The sequence below is a fragment of the Eumetopias jubatus genome, unplaced genomic scaffold, assembly GCF_037043125.1.
Source record: "Eumetopias jubatus isolate StellerSeaLion01/CBP00866 unplaced genomic scaffold, mEumJub1_p1.0 scaffold_2, whole genome shotgun sequence".
NCBI classification, from domain to species: Eukaryota; Metazoa; Chordata; class Mammalia; order Carnivora; family Otariidae; genus Eumetopias; species Eumetopias jubatus.
In genome coordinates this window covers 180828593-180847499 of record NW_028274808.1, presented here as the reverse complement: position 1 = coordinate 180847499, position 18907 = coordinate 180828593, and the positions used below count along the sequence as shown (strand labels likewise).

At 40.1% G+C, this 18907-nt stretch overlaps 1 protein-coding gene across 4 annotated transcripts in view; it reads left to right on the top strand.

Moving 5' to 3' along the window:
- STIM2 (stromal interaction molecule 2) overlaps window positions 1-10009 on the top strand; it is a 142709-nt gene extending 132700 nt beyond the window's left edge. For all 4 annotated transcript variants that reach the window (XM_088021225.1, XM_028088134.2, XM_028088143.2 and 1 more), the window contains 2 exons: window positions 3687-3960; window positions 8582-10009. In XM_088021225.1, the coding sequence (XP_087877351.1) occupies window positions 3687-3960; window positions 8582-9059 (752 nt within the window). In that variant the 3' untranslated portion in view covers window positions 9060-10009. The remainder of the gene's footprint in view (window positions 1-3686; window positions 3961-8581) is intronic.
- The last annotated feature ends 8898 nt before the right edge of the window (window positions 10010-18907 follow it).

Here is an 18907-nt window from a genome sequence, read left to right as displayed (position 1 = left end):
TTCTGAAGTTGTGTATTGTTCTAAAGCCTGTTGTACTTTTATTACTTGCAGATATATCTATAAACAATAGATATAATCGTTATTTAAAAATTTACATAAATGCTATCAAACTCTAGGTAATGTTTTGCAACTCTTTTTGCTCACTATGTTATAGAAATTTTCCATGTTCATATACAGCTTCATTAAATTTACTGTAACTCATTAATACGAGTTAACCACAGTGTATCTATTCATTATAATCATAAACCACAGTTTATTAATCCATTTTTCTACTGAGATAGGTTCTTTGTACTTTCTTGCCTTTACAGACAATACTGCAGCGAGCATCCTTACTTTACCTTTATCTCTTTGTGCATAACTTTGAGTGTTTCTCTGAGTAAACACCTAGAAAATGGATCACTTTTAGTCCTTGGGAGGGCTGTTGCTAGTCATTGCCGGGTTGCTCTCAAAATGATTGTTCATTTATACACCCACCGTTTGTAAGAGTGCTTGTCTGCCCATATCCTCACCAATACTTGGAATGATCTGATTTATTTGTTGTGTAACTTGAATGGGTGTGATATGATACCATAGGGTGATTAAAATTTTTATTTCCTCGATGACTACTGAGATGTTCCAGTTCATTTATTGGTGTTTGTCATTCAGATTTCTTCCTCTCTGAGTTGCTCGTTTCCTACTATGGAATCTCTCCCAAGATTCCTTACTGATCTGGGAGAGTTGGTTTTAATATTTTCTGGTTATTTGATGCAGATAGCTTTCAGGCCTTGGCTTTTCTTTTTTACTCGACTGTTTATTTTCTTCTTTAATCATCCAGGTTTTTAAAAAAAATGTTTCTAATGACAAATTTATGAAACTGATTTATGCTTTTTATGTCTTTTTCAGAAGATGATAGATTGTTGTTTGCTCTACTAAAAGTGTTTTAGATTTGCTTTAATCCCTTAGTCTTTTAATCTACCTGGAAGTTATTTTTGTTTGTACTGTGAGATAGGAATCTAAATATATCTCCTGATGTATGGACAAACAGTTGCCCATTCTCGCTCCTGCTCTGTCCCTGCCGGTTTGTAACCCCACATCTCTCCATTGGTGCACATGTGTGCCCAGGCTCTCTGTTCTGTTCCATTGGTTCCATTCTGCTTTAGTTGCTGTTTATAGTTTTATAGTAAGTGTTGAGGTTTGATAGGTCTAAACCTTCCCTTATTACTCAAATTCAGAATTGCTGTTCTTGGCCAATATGAATTTTGGGATTAGCTTATGAAATTCCATGAGACGTTCCATTGAGCTTTTATTGGAATTTCTTTGAATGTATTGATATATTTGGGAAAAGTTGTTATTCATAAGTTTCATTTATTAGGATCTGCTTTTATGTCTTTAAAATTTTAAATTTTTTCTGTACTGTTCTTGTGCATCTTTTTAAAAAGATTAATTTCTGGATACCCCATAGGTTTTTTTTTTTTTTTTTTTTTTGTAGTTACACATTACCTCTCTTAAAAAAATTATACTTCAAATTGCTTGTTGCCGATGTGAAGGGAACTGCTGTTGACTTTGCTAAACTGATCTCACATACAGAAATACTGAATTCTCTCAGGAGTCTTTTGGATTTTTTTGTGTGTGCAATAATAATAAGTTGTTTTTTCCTTGTCAGTCCTAATGCCTTCTTCCCTTTTTTTTTCCAGTCTAAGACCTTCAGTAAAATGTTGAGTAAAAATGGTGATTGTAGGCAATAAAGGCATTTCTGACTTTAAAGAGAAATCTTCCAATATTTCATCGTGAAATGTGATTTTTATTTATTTATTTATTTTTTGCTCTGTGTTTTGGTAGATTGCTTTTAAGTTAAGGAAATTAATTTTATTCCTATTTTGCTAAGAATGATTTTTCTTTTAAATCAGTGGCTGTTAAATTTTACCAAATCTTTCCTGCCTAGTTTGAGGAGATCACTTATATTATTTTTCTTTATTCTGTTGTATAAAAGCACAGTGTGTGAATGTGCTTAGAGAAGTCAAGGGAAGGACAAAGTAATAATCAATGACAGGTGCTGGCCAAAGTCAGGGAAGGATTGAGCTATCTGTTGAATTTAGCAACAAGGAAGTACATTGTGACTTTGTTGAGAACAGTTGCAGCGAAATTGTATGTGAGCACTTTACACTTTCTTTGATGAATGAGTTAGGTGAAGTAGTGGAGAAAGTAACAAAATTCTTCATAAAAGGGAAGAGAGGTTATATCAGTTGAAAAACAATCTGAAGACAGAGGAGGGTTTTTTGTTGCTGCTGTTGTTTATCGGTTTGTTTTTTAGGTTTATTGTTGCAGCATTGATTTTTAAATGCTGTTGGGAAGTAGAAAGTAGAAAGAAGTTGAATATAAAGGCAATAGAAGGGCTAATCAGTAGAGTTAGGTACTTGAACTTGGGTAGAGAATAGGACAGACAAGTGGAAGGAGCAGAATGTGTGAACTAGAAAGGTAGAAATGTGGTCAGAATCTCAGTTGTCTGTCTTGATTTGTAATATCAAAAATGGAGCAATGCTGAATGACAGCAGGACAAAGTTGGAGAGTGAGTAGTGGCATAGATGTCTTGAGATGAGGGGAAACCATGATTGGTTAAGGTGTTGGAAGGTCTTATTTATAAATGAGATTGCCCAAGTTTGATGATAGGTTGGGTCAACTGGTAAGAGAATGACTGGGAAGTGATTAGTGGAGGAGAGATGGTAGACCCACATGGCTTAATGGTGTGAGCTTCAGAAGGAACACATTTGTATAGAAGGGTGTAGGAATGAGGGTTTACAGAGTGTTGGGGTGTGAGAAGGCCACCAGCGTGATGTTCTGGTGTGGCAGCCGAAGTTTTCTACCAGCATGGGTCTAGACTAAGACTGGTAGCAGAAACAAGAAGATCTAAGACTTCTGATTAGTTCCATAGTAATCAGTGTTCAGGAAACAAGTTTTGGTATGATCATTGCCTAACTGGCTGGGAGACAATATTTCAATGACTTGATTTAAAATTTCTTAGAGGCAGGCAGTGATAGAGAACAAACCGAGGGCTGATGGAGGGAGGTGGGGGGGGGGTTAGATGGGTGATGGGTATTAAGGAGCACACTTGTGATGAGCACTGGGTGTTGTATGTAAGTGATGAATCACTAAATTTCTCCTGAAACCAATATTACACTATATGTTAACTAACTAGAATTTACATTGAAACTTGAAACATGGCAAAAAAATAAAACTTCAGGTTCAGGTAAGTCACACTGTCTTAAGAGATACCTGTTGAAAAATTCAGCTTATTTTTTTTTTTTAGTGATAGTTTTCTTCTTTTAATGGTAAAGTTCACAAAAAGTTTTGCTACAAAGTACAGATTCCGTAAAACTATGCTATATTGGTTTTTAAACGTAAGGATTTATCATCTTAGGCAAATTTTCAAGCCTTATGGTTAGTAATGTCAAATGTGATGTTAGAGCCTCATGGGTTTATGTTCTCTTCTGTTTATTTTCTAGACCTGTTTTCATTTTTATTCCTTTTTAATTCTGTATTTCTTCACTTTTCTGGGAAGCAGTCCAGGGGATGGAGGACGGTGACGATAGTGCAGGCCTGTTCCGCGGTGGCGTGTTCGTAGCGGCAGGTCCCTGATGTGTGTCCCTGCGCTGTGCCTAGAAGCGGCACTGGTCTCACGAGCATGTGTGTGTTTTTCTGCTTGGTTCCAGGCACCGTGGCCAAGCCCGCGGGGCCGCTCGCCCGAAGCAGCAGCCTGTGCCGCTCCCGTCGAAGCATCGTGCCGGCCTCGCCGCAGTGTCCGCGCGCCCCGCTCCCTCCTCACACGCCGCACCAGGCCCACGCCCGGCACCCCCAGCACCCGCAGCACCCGCAGCACTCCTTGCCTTCCCCTGACCCTGATATCCTCTCCGTGTCAAGTTGTCCTGTGCTTTATCGAAACGAGGAGGAGGAAGAGGCCATTTACTTCTCTGCTGAAAAGCAATGGTATTGGCAGCGAACCAACTGCAATATATGCTGGGCTGGCTGGGTGGGAGGTGGGCGTGGGTGGGGAGGAGCGACACGCTGGCTTCGGTTTCTCTGCTGCATAACGAGTTACCACAAACTGCGTGGTTTTAAGCAACATGCCTTCATTAGCTCTCAGTTCTGTATGCCAAAGTCCAGGCGTGGCTTGGCCAGGTTTTCTGCACAGGGTCTCACAAGGCTAACATCGAGGTGTTTGCCAGGCTTTGTTCTTCTCTGGAGCTTGAGGGCCGCTCCAAGGCTCATTTGGTTGGGAGAGAATTCAGTTCCTGTGGTTATAGCACTGAGGTCACGGTTTCCACACTGGCTGTTAGCCGGGGGCCCCTCCCAGTTCTAGTGGCTGCACAATATTCCTTGCTGTACGGGCCTCCATCTTCAAAGCCCACACTAAAAACTGTCCCTTCTGTCAAGTCCCTTCTTTGCTTGGAATCTCTGACTTGCCCCGTCTCTAATCTCTGGACCCAACTTAAACGGCTCACTTGGATAGTAATCTCTGTATATTAAGATAGATCTGTATATTAAGATAATTCTATCTATAAGATAGAATTACATCTGCAGACTGCCTTCATAGCAGCATCTCTATCAGTGTTTGATGGAATAACTAGGAGAATATATGTGTGTACACCAAGGCTAGAAATTTAGGGACCATCTTAGAATTCTGCCCACCACAGTGCAGATATTTTGACATATAACTGTTTAGAGACCACTGCACACAACTGACTCAAGTCTCAGGACAGAAATTTGTCTTATGAATAGTTTTATATGTAAAATACAAAAGCATGAACTTAAATATACACAAAGAAACATTAAATATGACCGAGTTTTTACAATATTTCTTGCCACTTAATGATTTTTTTTCTGTTTTGTGCTAGTACTTACTAGCAAACAGGAAATATCAAATGCCAAAGATGTAAGAAAATGTAGGAATTTGTATAAAATGGGTATAGCAGCAGCGTGTTCTAGTCCAGCTTGAGGACCACCATGCTCCATAAGACCCGTTGCAACTAAGGATCTCCTTCCAAACCACATTCCTCTTTAGGAGCAGTGGGGTTTCAAGTGACAGAAAAACCAGCGCCGGTTTCTGACTTTGGTCACACATCATAGCCATGCAGCCTTGAAGTCTTCCTGTCCTCACGTGAGAAACAAAACCAAAGGGAGGGGGCTCGATGCTCTCAGTGACCTTTTGTGGCTCTTCTCTATCGTGTGATTCTTTAGTTGGCATCATCATCAAATAATAATTTTCATACATAATTGTTTTATCTACTAGTAAAGTAGATTTTACAAATAGCCAAAATCATTAGAGCATATTCCTGAGGAGATAGTCCAGGGTTTGTGTCCTCGTTAGAGTTGGAGAATTTGATGCAGCTTTGCTTGGGCAGCACTTTCTGATTAGCTTTTTTGTATAACCTCTGCAATATAACTATAGTCGCCTATAAGACAGCTTTAGTGACAGAACTAATTTTGTGTGGCTTATGGAAGTTAATAGGAAAACTCTAGAGTTCCGCTGTCCAATAGAATTTTTGCATTTGTGGAAATGTTTAGTCTTCATTTCAAATAATAGTGTCAGAAATTCACAGCTAGCTCGTAAATATGAGAATTTAGATTCAGAAAACTTTTCCTCCTCTTTAGTCTCTTACATGATGAACCACTAGAATCCTTACAAAATAGCAATAGTAATAATATTTACTATTTACTGATCTTTTATGTTCTATGCATTATGTACATTATACACTCACTTAAATCTTACCTTGAGTTGTCTTGTTACATAGGCATTAAACTGACATGAATACACCTGTACCTCACTGTGAGAAAAAAAGAAATATAACATAAATAGTACACATAATTAACTTTAACATTCCAAAGAATATATGTTCTAGAAAAAAATGGGACATTTTAAGGGTCAGACATTATACTATACCTACACTCCAATCTGACTAGTTCTGTGGAAGAAGCAACACTTCAGATTATTACTTGTTTTGGAATTAGGATGTTAGAAGGAGGAGTAATTTCAGAGATTAATCAAATTCTCTTACTTTGACAAGGAAATTGAGACCTGGTTAATTTAAGTGATTTGCCCAAGGTTGTGCGGCTGATTAATGGCAGGACCAGGACAGGAAGGTCTAGTTCTCCTAACTTAGATCAGTATTCTTTTCACATATTATTTAGATTTTAGAGACCGGTTTTTGAAATATTTTTAACCTAGCTTAGAATTTCACACACCGAGCAGCCAAACCACATAGCAGAGTAGAAAGTAGATTTATAAAATTGTAACTAAATCAGCTTCTGGCGCTGGAAGCTGAACAGCTTCAGAGAACAGTGATATATGCTCTATAATTAATGGATATCCACTCCAAAAAGAAGCTAACAGAAAAGCCCCTACCAGTAACTGATTTCTGAGTCATTTCTTCTTGTCTGAACTTCCTCTTGTCCTCTGTTAGCACTCCCCGTTGTCATATTGTAAAAGCACTTAGAAATGATGCAGCACATGGAACTGTATCGTATGAAATCATCATTTAAGTCTTTATTTGCCCAGGGGATTTTGTACCTTCTGAGAGCTTGTAGTGTAATAGAAACAATCTGCACAGACATGTGTGAGTGAATTACATAGGAATGATGAAATACGTTGAGTAAGATATAGATCTAAAATGAGGTATTAACATGAAAAACATATCAGAAGTAATATCACTACGTGAATAATGATAGTAACCACAGGTCATCCAAGGGGAGAGATCATTCAGTTCGTTTATTCTATAAATATGAACTTAGTTCCTCGCTGTGTTCTGTGTACTTGCTAATAACTTGAGCTGCCAAGACAAGTGAGGCAAGGCTCTGGCCTTGTTCTAGCTGGTGCGTTATGATTATATGGGCCCTTGCCTTTCTCTTCTGTCTTCAGCTCTCGTCCTTCTCTTCTTCTGCCAGTTACTTTTTATCTTGACTCTACTTTTTATTTCTTAATCATTTCTTTCGTAGAGGGAACAATATTTGTATCCCGTGTGGTACATACAAAAATAAGTGAGTCATTATCCAAGATCTTTTCTCTTTTTCTTTTCTTTCGTCTGTTTCCCGTTCATTCACTCATTCATTCATTCATCACATATTTATTAAATACCCACCGTGAACTTACCACTCCCTCTTCCAGTGCAGAGAATGCAGAAGGTAGGAAGACTCCCTGTCCTCATTAAGTTTTCTTTCTTCTGGAGAAACTGACTATAAGAAGTTAATATAAAATACCGTTTTAGGTAGTGGGATGTTCTGGGATGCTAACTAAAGTCAGGTAAAAAGAAAGAGAATACTATTGTGGACAGAGTGCCAAGGGAAGCGTCTCTGGAGAGAGAGCAGTTGAGCAGTGATCTGAGTGACCTGGAGCAGTAAGCCCTGTAGCGATGGAGGGAAGGACAATAGGAGCCAGAGGGAAGAGTAAGTGCACAGCCCTGCGGGAGTCACAGGGTTGGCCTGGGGGTGGGGAAGCATAGAGGGGGCTGTAGTGTAATGACCCGGAAAGTGGTGGGGCCTGCGGGCTGGAGCCACAGCCGTGGCCCTGATCTGACCGGGCTCCGTGGACTCGGCAAGGTCTTTGGATTTCAGCCTGATGAGGGGAGGAAGGATTGGAAAGTTTTGAGCAGGGAAATGATGTGCTCCAAGTTTTTAAAAACCCTTTTGCATCTGTGTAGAGAAGTAGCTCGGAGGGAGGAACAAAAAGGGAAGCAGGGAGATCAGTTAGGATTCCCTTGCAATCACTGAGGTGACTTCGCGGTACTTCAGCAAAAAGGGACGGTAGCAGCGTGGGAGTGTAGCAGTGTGGGAGTGACGAGGGTTGGATTTGAGGGATAGTTTGCAGGAATGGCTGATAGCATCTCCTGTTCATGGGCCTTGAGGTTGTGAGCTTTATTTTTCTTATCCTTATCTCTTCTCTCTTGTGAAGAGGGGAAATCACAAAGGAATAAACCTGTGAGAATTTATTGACTATCTGCTTCTTAAAAAAATAGGGTGACATCACTGATTTTTGCCTCTCCCCCTCCCCCCCCACACCCAATTGTATTTCAGCTTCCTTCTCCTGTTTCTGAACTTGGGAGAACTTCCATTTGAGCTTAATATATTCCTTTCTTCCTTCCTGAGGAAGCTAAATTTCATCAATTTAATAACTAAAAAATAAAGGGAGAGACAGTGATTAAAGCTCGTATTTTAGAATATATAATGTCAACTATGTGATTTAGAAAGAAAACTACTCAGTATTGAAACAAAACACCAAAGTAGCTGAGATGAAAAAAAATCTGTAAACTTTATAAACATTTTCATTTCTCTGACAATTGAAGAAAGATGTAACATGAGTTATGTTTCTTAGATTGGAAGATTTCATTATTAATAATGTATGTTAAATATTAAACATTGAGTTTTGATAAGTTATATTATTTAAAATAGTAATCTAATTTTATCAGAATGTGTGTAGAATTTTAGTATTTCTCCCTTTTACATTTTGATAGATTAAAAAAATAGAAGTTGTTTTAGTTAGAATTAGTGAGCATGTCTGCTGGTAGTGTTAGAAAATATTGATTTAAAATTTTACCTTTGTCTCTGTCTCATCCAGGGAAGTGCCAGACACGGCCTCCGAATGTGACTCCTTAAATTCTTCCATTGGAAGGAAACAGTCTCCTCCTTCAAGCCTTGAGATATACCAAACATTGTCTCCTCGAAAGATATCAAGAGATGAGCTCTCTCTAGAGGATTCATCCCGAGGAGATTCACCCATAACTGCAGATATCTCTCGGGGTTCTCCTGATTGTGTAGGTCTGACAGAAACGAAGAGCATGATCTTCAGTCCTGCCAGCAAAGTGTACAATGGCATCTTGGAGAAATCCTGTAGCATGAACCAGCTTTCTAGTGGCATCCCGGTGCCTAAACCTCGCCACACGTCCTGTTCCTCCACCAGCAACGACAGTAAACCCGTTCAGGAAGCCCCACCTGTTGCCAGAATAAGCAGCATCCCGCACGATCTTTGTCATAATGGAGAGAAAAGCAAAAAGCCATCAAAAATTAAAAGCCTTTTTAAGAAGAAATCTAAGTGAACTGGCTGACTTGATGGAATTTATTCAAGTGGCATCTTTGAACTTTTATCTCCCATCCTCCACTCCCCCTTTTTTGTTTTAATTTTAGGGCTGTAATTCCAGTGGGGCTTTCCAGACTGGGCGCCATAGTGGAATGTCCCAAGGGAACTGTCTACTGTCTGCTTATTTAAATGACTAATCAATTTGTCAAGCCAGTTATTACTGAAAAATCATTAAGAGATGAGACAGTTTACAGTCATTTCTGCCTATTTATTTCTGCTTTGTTATTAGTGATGTATATACAACATTTTGTTGAAAGCCACTATGGACTTACAAGCTTTAATGGACTAGTAAGCCAGCATGGGCTTGCAAAAATTTCTTGTTTACCACACCATCTTCTTATCTTTCCACAGAGCTATTTACATCCTGGACTAAATGACTTAAACAAAGTAAAACTAATTGCACTACCGTTTTCCAGACTGGAAAAAAAAAAAAATCTCTGCAAGTGAAACTGTATAGAGTTTATAAAATGACTGGATAGGGGACTGTTTTCACTTTTAGATCAAAAAGGGTTTTTAAGTAGAACCTAGGGTTTCTAATTGACTTGATTTCTGGAAATGAAAACCCACGCTTTTATTATGGGAAGCTTCTTTAAATGCATTTAATATTATAAAGTTTCAAGTCCTGCTGTAAAGATCATGTTTTGTTTTTCCCAGGGCTTTCACTGTGATTTACTGCATTGCAGGCTGTATGATAAAATATAAATAATTTAAGGAGAGAAGGCTCTTGATTCCTTACACACGTGGAAGAGTTGAAACTTGATTGAAGGACTTACATTCACAAGCTTAAACTGAGGTCGGGGACGTGGGGATTCAGGCCCTTGTTTACAGACTTTGAATAACAGCAAAGAAGTTATGGTTTGTGAAGAATTTGTACTGTGGAAAAGATAATAAATTGGAGACATTATTGTGTGGGACTGTGTTGATTTTTGTTGATAACACTCCACTAAAAACACTACATTTTCTGGAGAGCTAAATGAGCTGTTTTGTTGCTTAATTGCACTATAAGAAATAGTGATGTTTTGGAAGTTGTCAACAAATTTCTTTCCATTTTATATTGTTTGTCATATTTTTATGTAGTTTGAAATGTTTAAATGTTCTAATATCAAGATTAACAAATATAAATTTATGGTGCATTTAGATTGTGTTGTATTAATTTGTAAAGCTCGGGGTTCGTTAAACCACTAGGTTATTTAAGGGTAGCTTTTACTGTGAAGACTGTCACATAGAGCGGCAAAGTACATTAACATCTGGGAGTTTTTGCCTAAACTACTTTTAAAAACTTAGTCATAAATGATCTGGTTAATGCAATGTGGATGGACATTTGGATGAACAATGGATACATATTAGCTAGAACGGGTTTTCAGCAGTATGGCTAAAACACGTAATGTCTGACCCAGTCCTGCTTTGATGAAAATGCTGATTGATAGGAAGTTTATGTGAGATGTGCTCCTAAGAAATACTTTTATCAAGAATATGAACAGTTTCCTGAAGTCTCCGAAAGTTGTGGTGGTTTATTCTCTTTAGTACTGTTGTTAAAAACTTTGAAGGTTTTGAATGATATTTATATATACAGATATTTATATAATTACAAGTACTGTAAAGGCAAAAATTGATTAGCTGAAACAAACATAGAGTTTTGGTTTAACCAGAAGGTAAAGGTCAAGAGTTGAGGAACAATGGCACTGAAGCTGTTTGGGAAAGGGGGCGGCGGGTAATGGGCATAAAGCATTGAGAAGCGTTCTGGAAACTTTCTTCAGAGTGAAGGAAATACCTTTATCTTGTTTCTCCTTCTTACAACCAGACAGGAGTTCTTCCCTTTGAAAATTGCACAAGGGATGAGAACTTTGTAGTTTGATAGGTAGAAAAGGTAAAATCCGCTAGGGCAGGGAGTGGGGTGAAGGAGGAAGGGTTCAAGGGGCCCCCGGTAAGGCCTGCTGCCTGGTGAGGGTTAGAAGGGAATTCTGGCAGCCAGAACCACTGGCCGCCGGCACGTGGGGGCTGGGGTGCACGAGGCCGGCCTACTACGTGCAGTGCGGGCGGTCTTAGGGAATGCATGGTTTATGCTAAATTTCGTGTTCTTGTGTATAAACAAATTCAACCAAGGGATTATTACCACTTTCTGTTGCTCGTAGTACTTAATTGTCATTAGTACAGTGCTCTGTATTTGTAAATTCAACAGGATAATTGAGCTGTAGAAAGCCACAATATTTCTGTATTCATTTCCTTGTGAAGAGTTGGGTATAAATACGAGTTTTTAAATTACCCATTTGTTACCTTACTAATCTTATAAAACTATGGTGTTTTTCTGATTTTAAAAGTAATACCCTCCTTATTGTATAAAACAATTCATGATAGAAAAGTATAAAGAAGAAAAACAACAGCAAGTGGGTTAAATTCTAGTGCCCACAATAATTATTTTTAATATTTTGGTTCGTTTTCTTCCAGATAATTTTCTCTATATTGATATATATTTTACATACTCGAAAACATACTATATATATTCAATTTTACATCATGCTGTTCTCTTAATATAGGCATTTCTCCAACATTATTAGAAATTCATCATGAACATTTAGTGACTATAATATGCCATTGTATGGATTTATCATAATCTTTTCAATCATTTTTTACTATTAATCATTAGGCTGTTTCTGATTTCTGATATGTGACATACTAGGATTTAACATTTATTGAGCACTCTATGTACTAGGCACAGTTCTAAACTCGAATATATACTCTCATATAATCTTTACACCCACCTTGTAAGGTAGGTACTGTTTTTTGGGTTTTTGTTTTGTTTTGTTTTGTTCTTTAGTAGTCATTTTACTGATGAGGAAACTGAGCCCAGAAAATTAATAATTTACTGAGGGTCACATAGCTAGTAAGTGGTAGTGTCAACTTCTAAGTCATACATACCACATAAATTCTAATCAACATTTTGATTCCTTAGAATATATATTTTGAGAAGTATATAAGAAAGCCTAAAGATAATTTATATATGTATATGTACACTTTCATAGTTTTACCTTGACTATAACTCTTTTTAAGGTTTCTTATGCATATAGCCATATTTATAACCCCCCAATACTGGAGTGTTTCACACTGTCACTTAGGAATTACCATTTGGTTAAAACTTTGCTAATTTAGTTGGTAAATAATGTCTAGTATGGTTGGAAAGTTTTTTCATGTTATGTATTTTTCATTTTAGTGAATTTTCTGTTTATGTCTTTTGCCCATTAAGTTCCTGGGGTCCTAGTGTTTTTTGTCTTTCAAATGTAGCTATTCTTGTATTCTTCAATTACCAACTAAAACAGTGATTTTTAAAAATCATATTTGTATTTTCCATGTCTATTTTTTGAAAGCAAGCGAAAGAAAACCTACATATAAGTTTTAGTCTTACTGATCTCTTGTTTATAGGTCTTGAATGGTTTTTCCCAAAAAATTACAGGTAAGAGACAATATTAGAATCTTACTCAACAAATATTTAATAGCCTATCATGTACCAAGCATCACGATCATCAGCTCTGCAGGTATAGAGACTAATGTGACCAGTACCTCTCCTAAAGGAACTCCTCAGTATCTAATAGGGGAAACATCCAAAAAAATCCTTGTAATAAGGACAGTGATAGAAATATAAACCAAATGTTGGGGAGATGGGAGCTAATGGGGAGAGGAGTTCTGTGTAGCTCAAAAGTATTAATCAAGGACAATTTAATGGTGCTAATCTGCAGGTCCAGCAGAACACCTTGTAATAGCTGGGAGGGTGCGTATTGTGGGATAAGTTGTTGATCAGAAACACAGCATTTGAGCAATCTCGTGTAAGCCCTGATAGTACGGATAAGACTGTTTCTTTCTGCACATCCCAGCCCTAAAACAAGGTAGTCTTTGTTGAAAAGACTCTCTCCTTCAGATTAATCCAGGTAGGCCCGATCCTATCTTGAATCCCTTGGCTTCACGCCAGCCTTCAGGATTCTACCTCAGTCCCATGATTGAGCTTCCCTGAGGTTATCTGCAAGTCTCTGCAGTGGCCCTCACAGGAACCTCTCTCTGGCAATGTGTGTCATAGGCCCAGGTAGGACATGGCAGGGAGGCCTCAGTTCAGATCTTGGTTTCTTACCAGTATGAAGGGAGCGAGACAAGGCCCAGGATCCTTGCCTGAGTTAAAGAGTCTTACCTGCCAGATTCTCGGTTGTCCCGATGATCCAGTTTTTACTGGATATGCTATGATATCTTCATCAGCCTCCAAAAGTGACAGCCATGCGTTCAAGGTACGGCAGAGACTTTGCAGTCGTGTCCCAGGGAGACACAGTGGCTCAGCCATTCCATATCTCCAGTCCTTAAAGTGGTGGCAGACCCTCTGTTTCTGCGTCCCACGCTCTTCAGCTTTGCCCTGGAAGAGTCTAGTTCCCTATAAAGGTCAGACTCTAGGAAGCCCTAACTGGGTCAAAATGGTTCCCTGTCTCTAGCTTCAGATTGTGACATTTTAGTGTCTTTTTTTCCCCTTTTTCTATGGAAGTATAATTGGCATGCAATATCCTATTAGTTTCACGTGTATGTGATAGTGATTCAGTATTTTTCTACATTACAAAATGAGCCCCATGATAATTGTAGTTGCCATCTGTCATCATACGAAGTTATTACAGTATTATTGACTATTTTCTCTAGAATGCTGTTCATTACATCCCATGACTTACTTTATAACTGGAACTTTTTTCTCTTAATCCCCTTCACCAATTTGGCCCACCTCCCAAATCCTCGTTACTATGATAACAGTTTGTTTCTTGTATCTGTGAGTCTGTTTCTGTTTTGTTTGTTCATTTGTTTTTTAGATTCCACATATAAGTGAAATCATATGTTACTTGTCTTTCTCTGGCTTGTTTCACTTAGCATAATACCCTCTAGGTTCATCCATGTTGCAAATGGAGGGATTTCATTTTTTTTTTTTATGGCTGAGTAATATTTCACTGCGTGTATGTATATATATATGTATATATACACATATATATGTGTGTGTGTGTGTGTATATATATATATATATATACACACCACATCTTTTTTATTCATCTTTCGATGGACACTGGGGCTGCTTCCATATATTGGCTGTTGTAAAAACACTGCAGTGGTCATAGGGGTGCATATAACTCCTTGAATTAGTGTTTTTTCTTTGGAAATACCCAGAAGTGGAATTGCTGGATTGAATGATCTAATTTTAATTTTTTTGAGGGATTTTCACCAATTTCCATTCCCACCAACAGTGTTACAGGGCTTCCCTTTTTTCCACATCCTTGCCAAGACTTGTTATTTCTTGTCTTTTTGATAATTGGTAATCCGACAGGTATGAAGTGGTAGTTCCTTGCAATTTTAATTTGCATTTCTCTCATGATTTAGTGGAGCATCTTTTCATATACCTGTTGGCCTTGTGTGTGTCTTCTTTGGAAAAAATGTCTATTCAGTCCATTTTTTATCGGGTTGTTTATTTGATGTTATGTTGTATAAGTTCCTTATATAGTTTGGATATTAACTCCTTATGGGATATATGATTTGCAAATATCTTCTCCCACTTAGTAGGTTGACTTTTTGTTTTGCTCATGGTTTCCTTTGCTGTGCTAAAGCTTTCACATTTTAGTTTCAAATAGTGTGACAGGAGCCCCCTAGTGTGGTTCTGGTAAGAATAGCGTGTGTTTATTTTTAAAGTACAACTTCTTTAACTGAAGCATCATGGTTCTCAAATACCCATGTGAGCTAATTCCCCACGTGTGAGAACGTTACCTGCTGAACTACTATTGAGACCTCTGGTCCCTGAGAATGCGGTCGCACCAGATTCTGGGGAGATTGAAGGACACCACCCCTCAGGGACTAAAAAAGGTTTCTAGGAGACAATGTGGCTTGTTTTGTTTTGTTTTTGAAATACCAGCTATTCAAGTTTGATTCTTCTTGAAAAGGCTTTCTATTAACACTTGAGATGAAATCTGTAGCCAAAAAGGTGGAATGCTAAGAAATTAAAAGAAAGGGGGATTGGATTGGAGAGGATAAAATGAAGCCTGGGTGCAACCAGAGGTTACATGTGACCTTTAAAGGTCAGAAAATGAACCTGGAAATAGAACTGAGCATAGGACCTTGGGAAAGGAGGGGAAGTAGGGAAGGAAAGGATGCATTTATTGTCAAATCACCAAATCTTGTTCATCTAATCCCTGAATATCTCTGCTAATGCCCCTGTCTACTGCCCCGGGGCCTTGCCTTCTTCATTTCTAATTTTATCAACTTCCACAAGCTAACTGAACCAGCCTCACCCTCTTTCATCTTCCTGTTGGTGAGCTAAGCCACACGACATATTTTCTCTGATTAAAATCTTTCTGTGCCTTAACATTGCCTGTAGGAGAAAATACAAACTTAACAGAGACTAGCGAAAGACCTTGACATTCTGGGCCCTGCTCCATTCTGCCAGCCTCAGGGCTCGCCATCATGGACACAACCTAACCAGTTACTCAGAACTTCATGCAGCTTCCCCACCCACCTCCCTGACCGGGCACCGGCTACTGCTTTTGCCTGAATGTCCTCTCCTTGGGCCACTGACTCTGAACCTTTAACTCAGCTCGGGTATCTCCAGCAAGTCTTCTACATGTCCTCAGGCTGGATCATATCCCACTTCTGTGACTGTCCAGAGCTTTACTATGACTTGTTACGTCATATTGCAACCACCTCTTAACTGGTTTGCCCAATAAACCTAACTGCTTAAGTGCAGGGAGTTCAGCTTTGCACTCCTAAAGACTGGCCCTAGGCACTAAATACATTATATGCCTGATGAATGAATAAATGACAGGCATTATTGCTGCCTTCAAGCTTCAGACTGCTAAGGGTACTCATACGTTTAATGATTAGAAAAACAGCTCCAGACTGTTTTCCCAACACAAACCAGCACTGTGTGCTATATTTCCATTGTCTCATATGGAGATTCCAAGGAAGGAAGGGATCAGAAATGGCAGGGAGCAACTAGTATGCTTTCTTTGTAAAACATACTTGTACAGCTGGGCCCTGAATGAGGAGTGAAGTCTGAAGAAGCCTAACAGGAGAAACCGAAGCTTTTCCTTCCAAGCTCCGCTTAGGTGTGTGCTTCATACAGTTAGCCTGTCCTGTTTGGAGCTCGGCCCCTCTCCTGAGCCCAGCGTGTAATGGCTATGCTGCCTAGCTGGTAATTAATGTGATTTCTTGTATTGTTAGGTCTTATTCTGTCAATAATTGTAGAGGGAGTGCCTACCATGTGCTGTGTGCTGGGCGTACAGCAATAACTAAGATAAACATAGTCCTTACTTACCTTGTTGAACAAACCCATAAATAATTGTTTGCATTACTATGTTTGTGATTAGTGCTATGAAGGAACAGTTCACAGGGCTATGTAATTATTTAATGAAGGTCTAACTTGAAGGTCAGGAAGGGCCATGCTGAGGAAGTGACATTTGCACTTTCCCCTGCAGATTCAGTAGGAATCAGACAAGGAGAATGGGTTTCTGAGTAGCCAAGTGGTGGTGGTAACAGCACGTGTAGAAAGACTCCAGGAGGGAAAGAATCGGGTGTGTTCCAGAAGCAGAAAGAAGGTTAGTATGGCTGGATTGTAGCAAGGGAGCAAGAGAAAGGGGCAAGATCGTGCAGGGCCTTGCAGGCCGTATTTAAGATTTTAGACTTAGGGGCGCCTGGGTGGCTCAGTCGTTAAGCATCTGCCTTCAGCTCAGTTCGTGATCCCAGGGTCCTGGGATCGAGCCCCGCATCGGGCTCCCTGCTCAGCGGGAAGCCTGCTTCTCCCTCTCGCCACTCCCCCTGCTTGTGTTCCCTCTGTCGCTGTGTCTCTCTCTGTCAAATAAATAAATAAAAGCTTAAAAAAAAAAAAGATTTTAAACTTAACCCTGAGATCAGTGGGAAGTCATTGAAAGGGTTAACCAGTCTCATGTATTTATTTTATCCAGGTTGCTTCCAGATAGTTTGAAGGGTAAACACACTGGTTTATATAGCCCAAAATTCCCTCCCAGCACCTGCCGCTAAATTAGATACAAAGTAAATATTTAGCAATTTGGTTTCCAAATGGAGGGAAACAAGTATAAGGGTGAGAGTGAGTAGAGTATTTCAGGGGACTAGTAAGGACTTCACAGAACATGGGGAGCTGTGGGAAGTGAAGTTAGCAGGGTGGTCACCCCCTTCAGTTAGAGGTTCTGTAGGAGCCAGCTATGGTGGCTGAAACAGCTAGCAGCTTATGTTCTCAGTTTTGGAGGCCAGAAGTCCAAGCTCAAGATGCCAGAAAGGTTGATTCTGATAGGAGTCCTCGTTCTGGTCTGTGGACAGCTGCTTCTTGCTGTGTCTTCACACGGGGCACACGCGTGCACGTACATACCCACACACACCCAGGAAACGTGCCCATTCTACTGGATTAGGATCCTACCCTTAGGATCTGACTTCTGCTTAATTACCTCCTTGTCGGTTCTGTCTCCAAATACAGTGACATTAGGATTCAGACCTTCAACATATGAACTTGGGGAGGGGGGGGACACAGTAAAATGTGTAACGGATTTTGTAATGTGAGACGACTGAAGCAGGGGTTCTCAACCAGGGTGTGAGTCAGTAGAACCAGGGAGCTTTCTCAAATGGAGATATTTAAGGGACCAGTCTTGGGAGTTTCTGTTTTGTTTAACACGAGGCTAGAGACTCAGAATGTACATCTTTCGAAAACCTCCCTGGGATGATTCTGATTGTATCAGGGAACACTTACTATATCTCTGCATTTTATTCCTACCCTGCAAACCAAGGGACTCCTCCCACCTCCTCCACATTTGGGAAATATCCCATTCCCTCTTTCCACTTTCTCTGGGACTCCCCGCCCCCCCCCCCACCCATTGGAGAAACTCGAGAGAACCCAGCATTTTCTAGGCCCACACAGGAAAAAAAAAAACACTTTCACTCTCTCGTACTCCAGACTATTCGTCCTGCCGTGACCGACGGGGCTGCTGAACAAGCCACCATCTTCCATGTAGTGGGCTGGACGAGTGCCAAGCTCATCTCCCTCTCCCACAAGTGGAGCACAAGGCCTCGGTTTGAAGGAGAGGAAAGTGGGAGGCACAGTTTTGACCTCCGACGTTTGAAGAGGATTGTATTCGGTTCCAAGTGACAGAAAACACAACTAACCAGTGGCTCAAAAAATTAGGGGTTTCGTTTTGCTCAGCTGACTGGATGTCTAGGGGTAGCATGGTGGCTCAGAGCCTGGGCCCCTCCACTCCCCACTCACTGACCGAGTCACGTCATGGCGCAAGATGACCGTGCTGCCCCTGGCATCACTTTCACGTGCCAGGCAAGAAGAAAGCCAAAGGCGACCCGGTGGTGCCCGTCGACACTACCCCTTTTCAGGAAGCCTCTCCCGGCACCTGCCTTTTTCAGCTCCTTGGCCAGAGCTATGCCACGTAGCCATCCTCAGCTGGAGAAGCTGGGAAATAGAGTGATTTTTGCCTTTGTGTGTGCGTGCCCGCCCACACACCCGTATGCCACTGCCCTCAAACACAGTTGGGGTGCGACTGATACGGAAGAAGGATGAAGCGGATTTGGAGTAAGTGATTAGAAGCATCTGCCGCAGGGACAAGGTGAATTCTCTGGTCTAACTCTTCTCCAGGGCAGAGGTGTGTGTGGAGGCAGGGGGTGTCACTGGGCACTTGCCTGACCCTGAGATAATCTTAAAATATTTTGACTTTCCACTGTGTGCCGGAAACCATGCTAGATGCTGTGAACACAGCCGAAAACGAAACAGACAAAAGACCCGCCCTCAAGGGGCTT